Genomic DNA, 14478 nt, shown 5'->3' with positions numbered 1-14478 from the left:
GCCTTTGCTGCTATTTTTCTGTCTGTACTGTGCACCTATTGTTAATCAGCGCAATGTACATTGCTCATTCCGTACTTTCCATTGTTAACAGCACAAACACATTGTACTGCTGAGGACAACGTCACAACCCCGCTTCATGGTGGCCGGAATGAGAACGACATGCCTTCTTCAAGCCGCACCATCTCTAGCACCGGACCACAATTCTGAGGCGATCAGGGTTGCTTGCATGTGCCGATCCTCCCGGGCGAGTCCCTCCCCTTACCCTGGCAGGGGGGGGGGGGGTTCCTGCAAGGCCTGAGTGTGGCCGACACATAAGGGAGCCACTGCTCCCAGGGTGGGGGGAGGGAGTCAGCAGGGAGGATTAGCCGTTTGCGATTGTCCCCTGACTGCCTCGGAATTGTGATCCGGTGCTAGAGATGGCCCGGCTTGAAGGAGGAGCGAACTCCGGTCCTCTGTGTTCCTGCTTCAAACCAAAGTCTGATGCCTTAACTGTGCACCATTTGTGGTGCCCTGGCTGTGTAAATATTTCTTGTTAAGTTTCATCCTTAGTTCTTGTATAAAAGAGCTAGCAAAAGGTCTGGAGTTGATTCTAGGAGTGCCGACGAGTGAGTCTGTTACTGTTTCTCAACCTGAGGACCAAAAAAGTGTTCATGCCAATAAAGCAGGCCATCATTAATCTGTAAAATCTGAGAAAAAATCTATCCGAGACATACGCAAAAAGTTTTTTGTCAGGTTTATGTTTATCAATTGCATGGACTTGTATAGGGGGAATTGTGTGAGTAGCCAAAAAACTACATGAAATATGGAATTAGTGTATGTGCAAAAGTAAGTGAACCCCCAGCTGCATTGTAAGTAGGTAACAGATTCAGGTGAAACACATTTGAGTGCTTAATTAATCAATTAAGTAGACCAATCAAGTGAGACATCCTCAGAGACATAATCAGTGATTAAAAGAGAGGAAACCAACCAAACCACTGTAGTGCCAAGGTGTACCCACACAGATCAACAATGCTAAGAGGAAAGGAGATATCCGAGGATATCAGGAAGAAGGTAGTGACAGCCCATCAGTCTGGGGAAAGCTATTAGACCATCTTCAAAAGATTCCAGCTCCATCCATCCACTGTAAGACAAATCATTTACAAATAGAGGGCATTCAACATGACCGCAACTCTGACTAGAAGTGGAACTATCATCAAGAAGCACCGGAAAAATAATAAATCGGTTAAAGGCCAACCCACATATTACCTCTAGAGAGTTGCAGACCTCTCTGGCAGCATTTGGGGTAAATCTACATGCATCTACAATCATACAAAAATTGAATAGACATGACATTCATAGGAGGGTTGCTAGAAGGAAGCCTCTGCTCTCAAAAAATAACAAAGCTGCCTGTTTCAACTTTGCCAGAGAGCACTTGGACAAACCAGAGGTCTTCTGGAAATCCATTCTCTGGACAGATGAGTCCAAAATATAATTATTTGGTCACAATCAAAACCGCCATGTTTGGAGAAAAGTCAACACTGCATACCAAGAAAAGATCCTCCTCCCAACAGTGAAGCATGGTGGTGGAAATATGAAGGTCTGGGGCTACTTTTCTGCCTCTGGACCTGGACGACTCCATATTATCCAGAAACATGAATTCTCAGGCCTATCAACAAATTCTTGATCAGAATCTCTTGCAGGGAGTTGAAGCTGGGCCAAAAATGGGTTATGCGACAAGACAACGACCCCAAGCATTCCAGCAAAACTACCTAGGAATGGCTTAAAAGAAAGATGATTCATACTCTGGCCTAGTCAAAGTCCAGACCTCAATCTAATAGAAATGTTGTGGCTAGACCTGAAGCGGGCAGTACATTCCAGGTGTCCCTCCAACCTCTCTCCTGGCTGAGTTCTGCGAGGAGGAGTGGGCAAAAATCCCCAAAGGCAGATGCGAGAGACTGGTCAGTGCTTACAGAAGACGTTTGGTTGAAGTAATGGCTGCAAAAGGAGAGATAAACCACTTTTGTTGAATAAATAATGAAAAAAAAAAATACTAATAATAATAATTATTATTATATATACACACACACACACACACACACACACACACACACACACAGCTCTTTTATATACAAAATCAATGACCATGTCTGGAGGGTTCATAAACTTTCAAGCGGCGCTGTATTGTCACATCATTACAACTACTGTCCCACCCATTACATCTACTGTCATATCTTTACATTTACTCTCAAACCATTACATCACCCATGAGATCAACTGTCACAACATTACATCTCCTGTCTCACCAGAGGAATGGATTGTGGATTCAAACTGGATCTGTTTGAATCATGTTCATAAGGGAGGATGAGTGTTTGAGATTAACAGGTCAATACGATTGCATTTGGATTAGAGAATTGATAGAATCTGAAGAACAGGGCTGGTGTAAAACTGCTGGCAGATCAAGCACACTCAAACATCTGTGGTACAATTCTGCCCCCTGCAGGAAGTGCTGTCCAATAATCCAAAGTGTCAAACAGGAAGACGGAAGCACAGTTTCTCAAAGGTGGATGCTTTACTTACATTGGGGCCTTTTAATAATTTCATTGTATATTTTTGATAAATTAAGACTTTTGAAAAAAACAAGACTGAGAAGGCCATACACCCAGTGAGCACTTATTATTATTATTATTATTATTATTATTATTATTAGGTATTTATTAGACTTCTTTTTAGACTTCTACTGCTGTAGCCTATCCACTTAGAGTTATGATGTGTTGTGTGTTCAGAGATGCTCTTCTGCATACCACTGTTGTAATGTGTGGTTATTTGCGTTACTATCACCTTCATACCACCCTGTCTGCCACCAACAATCATTCCACGGTCAATGTCACTTAGATCACATTTTTTCACAATTCAGATGGTTGATGTGAATATTAACTATGCATTGCACTGCTGCCACACAATTGGCTGATTATATAATCACATGAATAAGTAGGTGTAATAAAGTAAAGATGTTCCTAATAAAGTGCTTGGTGAGAGTAGTAAGTAGTTTTGTTGGTATCTGTAAGTAGTTTTCTGAAACTGAAACTAAGCTAATGGATGTAGTGGAATTACAGAGGTGAAAACAGACTGAGAAAAAATGGCATCCAGAGAGGAGCCATCCTGTGTGACATCTTCAGGGATTGTGCTCTGTTTAGTTGTAGCCACAGCTGATGCAAGGCTGTCTGCAGCTGTCCTCGAAACAGAAAGGAGATCTTCTAAGAATCAAACAATCCATAACCTGTCTCTGGGGAATGCCTGTGATGTGTTCTTAATGGAGAAATGTCAGAGAGATAAAGCAGGGTCTGAAGTGTTCTCGGACACATGGAGAAACTCACACTTTTCTGTTTGGTTGACATTTTGTTACATTATTTTTACACAAGATGTGATCTGAATCTCCATTCTGGTTCCCCGCTGTCTGAGGGGCTCTTGTGCTGTCCTTGTAGACACTGAAGTTTAGTCTGTTTCTCAGCAAAGTGTGGACTCATTTCTTTCCTGGAGAAACTCAGGACTTATGTTAGCTATAGGGTGAGGGCATATGAGAGTTATTTGTGTCAGGAATATGGACATGTACTTGTAGTATGTAGGAAAAGGGTGTACGGATGTAGAATGTGTGGGAAGGATGGATGTTCAGAAGGGGAGCGTAGTTTTCACTGTGGGGGAAATCACATGGTGGGAGTAAAACATTGTGAAGGAAGGAAAATGGAACGTGAGTTGAATATGTGGTGCCATATGTGGAGGCAACAAAGAGTGAGGGAAGAACAGTGAACTGGAAGGAAAGAGCAGGACAAACCTGGGACAGTGGAAAAACAACAAGGGAATATGATAGAGAGATTATAAACAGGGATAGGAGAAGTTTTTTGGCATTTATTACTGTGGTAATAAACTGTGCTAGTGAGATTGAAACCAAGTCAGGGAGAATTGGTGGTGCATGTAGCAAAAGAGATTTTGGGCATTTCTGAAGAGCCAGCCAGTGAAGAGGGACAGGGGATTTTGGAAAAAGTGGGAGTCAAATGTTAGGGCAACAATGGGTTTTGGAAAGGGAGTTTATATATATATAGTTTTTGTTGTTTTGTTATATATATATATAAATAAATGTATATATAAACTAAATTGTGATAACGTAAAATATTCAATAGGTGGCGGTAATGCACACATCTTAGTTTTTAAACCGCCATTAAACACACTAAGAAGAAGAAGAAATGGCGTAACAACACGCACATGCCTGCGTCTTGCATAAGAGTCTCCGAATACAACTACTTAATTGTCTCTACAAAATTGTATGCAGTTTTGCAGGTAAGATTGCATACATTTGTAGCGATGTTTCGTTACGTGCAATTTCTTTTGCAGAATATCTTTGCAGAATATCACAGCATTAACTACGAATCATATAGGCAATAGGCATAGCCTAGTAATGTGCATATCGCCAGAACCATTATAACAATCAATAATGCTGGCAAATGTGTTCGTGACAATAAGGACTTTCGTGAAGGTTTGAAAAACGACTGACGACTACCACTTTGCTCCAGTTGTTAATTTATCATTTATCAGCGTTTTTACATTTTTAAAAATTGGTAAATGTGTGTAGGGTTTTTCTTATCATGCAATTTTAATCATTAGGCCAGTCAGAAAGTTTCAGTCAGGATTCATGGATTCACCATGGAATATTTCATGTTTCATTGCAAATCCTTTGCAATCAATGACTGTCTTAAGTCTACAACACATAGACATCACCGGATGCTGGTTATCTTCCCTGGCCTGTCATGGAGCCCTCTTCAGCTCCTGCTTGTTTCGGTGGCTACATTTAAGGCAGTATTTGCCTTCAGTCTGGTCTTCAGCAAGTGAAATGCATGCTCAATTGGACTTGGGTCAGGTGATTAACTTGGCCAGTCTGGAACATTCCACCTTTTGGCCCGAACAACTCCTTGGTTGCTTTGGCTTGTGTGTTTGGCTGCAACTGTCAACCAGCCAGTTTTGATGCATTTACTTTGATCGGAGCAAACAAGATACTTTTTATTGGAAAAATGTTTTTGCAATAATCTTTCTAGACATAGTTCTGAGTGTACATGAAGTATATCACTCTTATGTTTTGGGCTGGCTCTTGGCGAGGAATACGATACCATCAATACAATATGCATCACAATACATGGGTCACGATAGGATTGTGATACATTGCAGTACTCTACATAATTTACTGAAAATTTCAAAATAGAGCTGAAAATATAACTTGCTGTGTACCACGTGGGTAATCTAATATGTACATCACATTATATCGATAACTCAGCAGACAAATTGAGTCAAAACTATTTAATAATGTCCATTCCAATTTATTGGAATGGTATTTGTACAATGCACACTGAACACACTGAGCAGAAATGTAGATACTATACCACCATATGAAAATAAAGTGCTTATTAGGTATTCTTATTAACAAAATGTCATGAACCTCAAATTGTATGCTGTAAATAAACCTAATACATAATGCAGGCCTGTAACATGTTTGTGTAGTTTTACACCTATCTGACCTATCTTTACCTGAGTAACTTTAGACCTGTTTAAAGTGAATATACTTTCCAATACATGGATACAATAGCAGGCCTACTTTGTCTCCAGATTTTTGTTCAGGAACAGAATTTTATCAACATGGTCTGGGGTAAGTGCACTCCTTGCTCTATTTATATGCCCCGCGGTAGAGAAGACTCTCTGAGGAGACACTCATGCCCGGGATACACAGGTATCTCTTTGCAAAGTGTAACAAGAGTGGTTATTCACTCTGGTGCTCCTTCCACCAGTTCAGTGGAGTGGCTGCAACTGCAAGTGGCATGGGAGCTGCCTCCTTGTACCTTGTCATCTCCTCCTCTACCTGGTCCTGTGTGGTTTTCACACAGTGGTTTTCCGACCTCTCATTAACAAGGCGTTTTCTGCCCGCAGAACCGCTGCTCTCTGATTGATTTTCATTTCTGAGGCTAATGACAGCTCGCTTAATTTGCTAATTGCGGTGGTTGTTTATTTAGCAGCCTTGCGAGGCAGTAAATAGGAAAAATCATTCTAATAAGTCCTTCTAAGAAATATGCTTTATGTTTATCCACAAGAGAGAAAAGAAAAAAGAAAAGTCAGTTAAATTCACACAGCTCCATCCATCCCCAGAGTGTGGTGAATAAAGTAGCATACCAAGGACACAGCCTTGGTCTGAGAACAATTGATGAAGCAAAATCAGTTATATTTGGTAGTATGCCCGGAAGATTTTCACTATTAAAGGGAAGGCACACCTGGTCAATGTTATTTTACAAAAAGGTATACTGTAATTTTTCCATTAACAGTTTGTATTCTCTAAGCACAAATATAATTTTTTTTCCCACATTGTTAAAAAACTACACAACAGTAAAAGACTCCATTGTTGGCTAGTGAGAACTAGGACCCAATATATACTGGTCCAAGGGTCCAGTAATTTTTTTGCTGAGGGCAGGACCTTAGCACTCTATTACTATGACATTACTCTATATCGTCCACTGCAGCTGCCTATCAGCCAGATATTTGCAAATCTTCCCTACAATTGCAAATCCATGGCAGTTAATAATATAACCCCTTAAGTTTATCTTTTCTGTAGTTTACTCATTTTTAAGGTTATTTTAATAAAACAATTGTGCTTTAATATGTTCTATTAGGAAAAGGCAGTAGACATAGCATGGATAATGTGCTATGAATAAAGTTTCTGTTTTCTCATTCAAGTGAATCTGCAAATTTTGCTAATCTATTGTGTGCTGTGTGTTTGCCCTTATTGCAACCATTGCGTGGAGGCAGCCTGCATTGCGTCTCACAGACCCAAACAAATTGGGCCCCTCGAAGCCTCTGGTCTCTGACGCCGCTGAGAGTGTGTTTCGGCTATTACCGCATGCAGGACGGAGGGATGGCGGAGAAGCGGGCCACAGTGGCAGTACCTGAAAAGGAAAAGGGGAGTAAAGAGACCCTCAAACGCAAAGGAAAGCCTGTGAAAGCAGCAGAATCGATGCCTCTGAAGAAGCCGTTGAGGGAGGTAAAGCAGGGCTGGTTGGTGGGGAAGATCGCGGAGGAACGGAAGTTGGCTCGCAACATCGAGTTCAACGAGAAACGTCTCCATTTTTTGTCCCAGGCCCAGAAGGTTAAACAGGGGGCAGAGGGGGTACTATACTGGATGTCCCGAGACCAAAGAGTGCAAGGTAACATTGGTCAAATTACAAATGTGTTGAGTGTGTGGCTGAAACTACTGGATGTTTGCCCACTTTGTTCACTTCACTGCCCTGGTATGAATGTGAAATAAAGTTAACCTTCATATCATCATGCACACTGACCTGTGTCATATCAGGGTTTGTGTAATGCTTTAGTTCAGAGCATTCTAGAGCATACACAGCAATTTCCGCTTCAGCTGCACTGTTATGCTACTTGGAGAAATGTATTTGTTTGCTCTTCTACTTATATTATATGTACATTGCAGTCTGGAAGTATTTGGACAATTATACAATTTCTGGTCTTTTGGCTCTGTACTCCAGCACATTGGATTTGAATTGAGACAACAAATATGCGGTCAAAGTTCTGACTGTCACCTTTAATTTGAGGGTATTTCCATCCATATCGGGTGATTTAAACATAGTCTTCCCATTTCAGGGGACCAAAAGTAATGTTCTCAGCTGTTTTTGATTAGTCAAGTGTATTCAATCACTTCCTTAGTAAAGATGTAAGAAAGCTTTCAGCATCTAGTCTCGAGTCTAGGCTTTCACCTTTGATTAGATTAGATTAGATTCAACCTTTAGATTACATCCAAAACATGGATTAGCATGCATTTTGAAATATTAAAAAATCTGGAGCATCTGTTAAGATAAGCTTGAATGCAACTAATTTATGAATATCTGCTTATGAAAGTACACATATTATATAATTAAATATTAAGTGTTTATAGACAAGTTACAGTTTAAAGTGTTTTTAATCATGGTTAATCTAGATTTTTTGGTGATTGTGGCTGATCGGTGTATATGCTCTGTTTGCATCATTTCTGATGCCGTCCTACAGTACATTCAATTTAAGTCACTGGCTGGCTCTAAATGTTGCACCGCATAATGTCCTAAATATGCCTGTAATTTTCTGTGATGCTGAATCTCTGTTCCCTTTCTGCAGATAACTGGGCAATGATCTATGCCCAGAAACTTGCACTGGAGGCTCATCTGGCCCTACATGTGTGTTTCTGCTTGGAGCCAGAGGTCCAAGGTGCCACACTCCGTGAATACCACTTTATGCTCAAGGGTCTTGAGGAAGTTGCTGAGGTAGAGCCAAGCTTTTCTTCATTACTCCATTTCCCTCAATGCACAATCAACTGACTGCAGCGGGGGTATCAGGCCAAGATTTCAGCTGGTTTTTGTAGTTTCAATCAGTAGCAAAATTTTGACTTTGGAATCCAAGGACGGGCCTCATTTATAAACTTGAGCCATACGAAATTTACCCTAAATCCTAAAGCATTTACACAAATATTGTGGGATTTATCAAAGTTTTCGGATGTCAGTTTTTTGTAGGGTCCGAACACACTTCACAAGTGCTCTCAGCTGTTTGTATTGTGCATTATGCAATTTCTAAGCATATTTGTAAAGACGGATTTTCCTTTATTACACATGATGAATGCTGGTGCGAAAACCGCGAGCAAACTTGTTAACTTCTGTCAGTGCACAGGGAGAAGAGACGGCCATATTCAGAACAGTTGATAGATTTCTTTTAAGCATTATTTGCTCACTTAGAATATGTCCTCATCCAAAGAACAACATTTTTTCCCCATTGCCTTAATTTCTGGCTATTTTCTGAGTCATTCAGGCAAATAGCAAGACGCAAAGGGGAAATAGTGGCATCTAAATGCAGGTTTGAGCCCACAACATTCCGGTGTGGGGTGAACTCAAAATTCTATGGCCTCTGACCCTCTTTCACAGGAGTGTGGTGTCCTTGGGATACAGTTCCACCTGCTACGTGGCTCAACTGAGGTGACGCTACCAAGCTTTGTCCAGGAATGGGGTCTGGGTGCCGTGGTGACTGACTTCTCCCCCCTCAGGACCCCCCTGAAGTGGTTGGAGGATGTAAAGAAGGGACTCCCGTCTGATGTTCCCTTCATTCAGGTCAGTCTGTGCTGTACCCCTCTCATCAGTCTTTCTGTATACCCTAGCAGTCTCTTTCTCTCCGATCCTTGATGACATAAAGCCATTTAGCCTACAAATTTATTCTGTTCTGTATTGCATGATTTACAATCTATAATCTAGTGCCACGCCTTAGATCCATTCAAATGCAAAGATATTTTAGTTTCATTTGTATGATAACCTGAAAATATGATATCCAGACTCTGGTGATGTTGATATGTCACAGACTTCAGGAAGTCATGGCATGCAAACAATATGCAACCAAATACAAACATGACTATTTTATTTGACATTATATTAATTTGTCTCAAACATGGCGGCACGGATGGTGCAGTGGGTAGCACTGCCACCTCACAGCAAAGAGATGCTGGTCCAGTCCAAAGACATGTAGGTTAGGCTGATTAGACAGTCTAAATTGCCCGGGGGTATGAGTGTGTGAGTGAATGGTGTGTGTGCCCTGCGATTGACTGGCGACCTGTCCAGGGTGTATTCCTGCCTTTCGCCCAATGTATGCTGGGATAGGCTCCAGCCCCCCTGCGACCCTGTTCAGGATAAGCGGGTTAAGATAATGGATGGATGGATGGATGGATGGATGTCTCAAACATTGAAATGCGGGGCTATGTATAAAAAAGTACTGTAATTACTACAAGGTGAAACCCATATGTACTCTTTAATAAAAGCTGAGAATCTGCACTTTGACCACATATGAATTGTGTGATTACAAACATTAATAGGAAAAAGCTGAAAAAGGAAATGTGTGTCCAAACATTTCACTGGCACTGTATTTCATTAACTGTCCATAGTGCACAGTGGACCGGTGAAGACACAAGTTTAAGAAACTTCATTATACTGTCAACATAACAAATATTTAGCTGAGATTAAATTGTACAAAATGGGAAACAAATCATAACAGTAATCCAGCAGTAACTGGAAATGGCACAAAGTTTGCTATAGACCGTGCATCTAGCGTCACACACTATAGGAACATACACCCAACTGAAAATTTCCATTTTTATAAGCTATAGGCCCCTCCCACAGTTAGCCCAAAAAGATTAAACCAAAAAAGGGCAATTCATTATTATTTTGTATTTCTGTATCTTTATCACAATTCCCACAGTACATTTTCACTGTTAATGCTGTGGCACAATATACCAAGCTAGTATATTCTAGAATTGTTCCCTCCTCATACATAACATCGTTCACACCTTAAACCTGCACCACATTTGCATAGTAGTTTGCGTAACGTTGACCTCATTCTTTTATCTATATAATTGCAAAACAATGATGCTAAACAAGCCAGACAAACCAAACTAGTCTCATGTATGGGCTATCAGGATAATAGTCAAGAAAAAGTTAAAAACCTACAGCCACCAACATTATGCATTACAGCATATACTTCAGTGTTGCAAATGGGTCCATTGCATTACTGTGTGCACAGAATGCAATGCGCATCATAGGTCCATGACCTCCGGTGATCTGGCTACTGCCACTTAATGTACCATACACGTACACAGGATTAACAGGTTTTTGGAATAGCATTTCTTCCAAAAAGCATGTCTTGATGTGATGGAGCAGTGACTCACCCACTCATTTCTCTGTGAGGTTTATGAGAACATGTTGTTTTCTCACTTTGATGATGATTGTGAAAGATTTTATCAGTTTAACATTTGCTCCACATGATGCTGTACCCAGAACGCTTCTGCTGTGTTTTTGCATCTTCAAAGGCACTAGATGCATGCAGACCATTGTGACTTCACTGCAACAGCACTGCAATATTGCTTTTTCTTTCAGTTTGTGAACTGCCACAATAGCAGTACATATAAAGGTGGTTCATGCAAACAGGCAATCAGCTGGCTTGTGTTTGGAGTTATTGACTCATGAAGGAACACACCTGCGATTTCTGCAGTGGATTCTTCTCAGAACATAAAATTACTCCATACATTTAGACATGAGAGTTTCAGGACTGTCATACAGCTTGCATGCATGACGAAGCAACCAGCAGGGCATGTAAATTCATGCATGTTTGTCACCAGTAAAGAATTTTTTTTTTTTTCATAAATGTCTTTTTGTGTAACTCTTATTTTTTTTAATTTTTGTTACAAAAATATCTGTACTGCCTTAAGCCCATATGCATCATTAGCATTAAATTATTCGCCCATATGGAGATGATAGAAGTTAAAGAAGCTAAGTTATTTTGGCAGTGTCCTTCTGCTGATTTATATGGTGTATTCCGCAGTGACACAAATGACAGAGAGGTTCGGAAAATTTACCAGGGCACTATGCTAACACACTAATGCATCCCTATTGTTAATGTGCACCTAAGTCATTTTCCCAGTTAGCCCAGTTAAATTTTCTAGAGCAAATGAAGACATAATGCTGTCAATGTAGATTCCCTCTTTGGCTATCTCTGATTTTTACTGCTCACCTGCCTCCTCCTCCCCTATAATCCTCACTGTGTGATGCCCCTCACTCTTTCATGCCTCTGGCAGGTGGATGCCCACAACGTGGTCCCCTGCTGGGTCGCCTCAGAAAAGCAAGAACCTTTTGCCAGGACCTTCCGGAGCAAGATAACCCGGCTGCTGCCTGAGTTCCTCACACAGATCCCTCTGGTTGACAAACACCCAAATTCTGCCACAAGGCCTGCAAAGGTACGGATTTAACAGGGATTAAAGGCAGACTATGCAAGATTTCTTTCCTTGCTTCACTCCTGTGTTTACAATCAAAAACCCTCACCTCCCCTTCCTCCCCCATTCTCACCTATACCCCTAAGATGATGAAGCTCATCCACCTATGACTCTGGCTAGCTGCTACTGACTACTGGAATCTTTAAAAAAATACAGCAATAGCTCAATCATACCAGTAAAACAGTAACAAGTTTGCCAAAATGCTTGACTGAGATTTCCGATATCTAAAACTTGCTGTTGTGTGCAGCAAAATTACTTGGATTAGACCCAACCTATTTTAGCCACTGCTTTTTTACAGCTTTACATAGTCTAACTTTGTGTCTATTGCAGCAAATGTCTCTACAACCATGTAGCTAACATAGCTACATGTGTGGCCACCTTCCCCTTTCAGATCGGGGTAGTAGGCAAGATGCCCTCTTGGCTGCGGCCTACCAGCCAACCCCAGTGGCAACAAAATGTACATTCACCAAATATACAGGTGCATTGAAAAGTTTTTTTCAGTCATTTAATTTAAAAAGTGAGCATACGTAAAGGCCGACATTTCTGTATTATAAATCCTTTTTTTGATTGGTCTTATGTAATATTCTAGTATTTTGAGATACTGGAGTTTTGATTTTCATGAGCTGTAAGCCGTAATCATCAAGATTAACATGAAAAAAGGCTTGAAATATTTCACTTTATGTGTAATGAATCTAGAATATATGAAAGTTTCACTTTTTGAATTCAATTATGGAAAAAAATGGACTTTTCCATGATATTCAAATTTTTTGAGATGCACCTGTATGAATGAAGTGAAAAATGCAATATTTATCCGATATAGGATATTGGCCTGTTTATCAATTTAAAATTAAATTAAATTTAAAAAACACAATACACTGTGCAAATAGTGACGGGGTCTGAATACTTTATGAAGCCACTGTATACTAGAGAAATTGCAGAAACAAACAACTTCAAACCACAACACTGTTTGCACAGTCTGAACAGTCTAACGTGTAATATAAAGCGTTATTATACAGTTCAGTGTTCTCGTGCACTGTTCTGGAAAGCTGACGGTGACAAACGCAACCGAGCCTGCCATCTTTTCGTAGTGTCCTGTTAAGAAAAAGTTTGCTGAACAGGTGACTTCATGAAGTCTTGACTTTGGTGTGCTACACAACACTATTTATGTTTTTTTGTCTTTTTTAAGTTTTCACTTTAACCAACTATATTATGAGCAAGCAAGTTATTTGGCTGTGTAACTAGCTGGCTATATAACTAAGATATGATAGTCCACCACAAACGATGCACCTGTAACTTACAGTTTGAGATAAATAAAGGGTTAGCTAAACACAGATGATTGAACACGTATAAGAGATAAAAGGAACGTTTAGCTCCAGACAAACGATCACTGATACTCTGTATACTACTGCTTATCTAGAAAACTACCTATCAGTAAAAACAAGCAAATTAGCTATTACTAGTTAGCTTCCCGAATTTACAAATATCCACCTGAGGCACAACGCTTGAGAACTATGCATCGCTACTATGTTCGTATTGCATATATTTTATCATAAGTGGATATTTTTTAAATTTGTCAAAAATATCCACTTGACCTGTTCTCCTTCCCATCCAGCCAGTAGACTGGACGCAGACTCTGGCCAGTTTGGAGGTGGACCGAAGCGTGGGAGCGGTGGAGTGGGCTCAGCCGGGGATGGCGGCCGGAACAGCCATGCTGGAGTCTTTCATCAACGTGCGTCTGAAGGTCTACGGCCCCCAGCGCAATAACCCAAACTCTGAGGCCCTCAGCCAGCTCTCCCCCTGGATCCACTTTGGTCAGTTCACCCAGTTCATCCACATTTGTGCTTCTCATACCAGCCAAAGAAAAGTATTCTGGCTGTTTCTATGGCACCCATATCGAATTGAAGTCTGATGTTTATTATCCCAGTTTTCTGTATATCATTGTGAGTGCAGAATCTAATTTGTTATTGTTATTGGAATTGGGAGTATTAGAGCCCACTACAGTGGATTGAAGTATTCACCCCATGCTATGCCACAAAATGACAAAATGCATTTATATTTTTTTTATTAAGATGTTAGTATTCTCTCACCTTCTCTCAAAAGGGATAGGCTACCTCAGGGGAAAAAACCTTAAAATGTTTACATATTATGCCAAAATCTCGTGTTGAAGCTGATATGATGGATGTGGGGCAATACATCTGGTATTTATTAACAGAGGTGATATCTTTCTTCGTACTTCAATAGAGTTTTGTGCACAGGATGGATAAACCATCAGAAGACTCAAGTTTACTGTCAAAGATATGTGGTTCTGTCGCTATATGTTTACCATTCACTTCTTCTGGTTGCATAAATTTAATAAATGTACACATTTGGGAACTTTCATTCAACTGTGATGTCATAGTTTAGGGCCTTGCTCAAGGGCCCAACAGCTGTGCGGATCATATTGTGGCTACACTGGGATAAGAACCACTGACCTTGTGTGTCCCAGTCATTTGCCTTAACCACTACGCTACAGGCCGCCCTGGTTCAAGTGCTAAGAATACAACAAGGATAAGGACTTGGGCCTTAACCTAAATCTGGAAATGGATTGTATCTATGGAACCTTTTTATACATTGATGAGTGTGCTTTTTCAGCA

General features: G+C 40.5%; 1 protein-coding gene across 4 annotated transcripts in view; it reads left to right on the top strand.

Annotated features, from left to right (window-relative positions):
- The first annotated feature begins 4194 nt into the window (after positions 1-4194).
- cpdp (CPD photolyase) overlaps positions 4195-14478 on the top strand; it is a 17029-nt gene continuing 6745 nt past the window's right edge. Inside the window, exons 1-6 of one of the 4 annotated variants that reach the window (XM_061243067.1) lie at positions 4195-4311; positions 6817-7211; positions 8164-8309; positions 8961-9143; positions 11651-11809; positions 13458-13656. In XM_061243067.1, the coding sequence (XP_061099051.1) occupies positions 4298-4311; positions 6817-7211; positions 8164-8309; positions 8961-9143; positions 11651-11809; positions 13458-13656 (1096 nt within the window). In that variant the 5' untranslated portion in view covers positions 4195-4297. Of the gene's footprint in view, positions 4312-6812; positions 7212-8163; positions 8310-8960; positions 9144-11650; positions 11810-13457; positions 13657-14478 lie in introns of all 4 variants that reach the window. The other 3 variants (XM_061243068.1, XM_061243066.1, XM_061243069.1) reach the window with 3 other exon arrangements.

The sequence above is a fragment of the Conger conger genome, chromosome 5, assembly GCF_963514075.1.
Source record: "Conger conger chromosome 5, fConCon1.1, whole genome shotgun sequence".
Lineage (NCBI taxonomy): Eukaryota > Metazoa > Chordata > Actinopteri > Anguilliformes > Congridae > Conger > Conger conger.
This window is presented reverse-complemented; position numbering and strand designations above follow the sequence as displayed.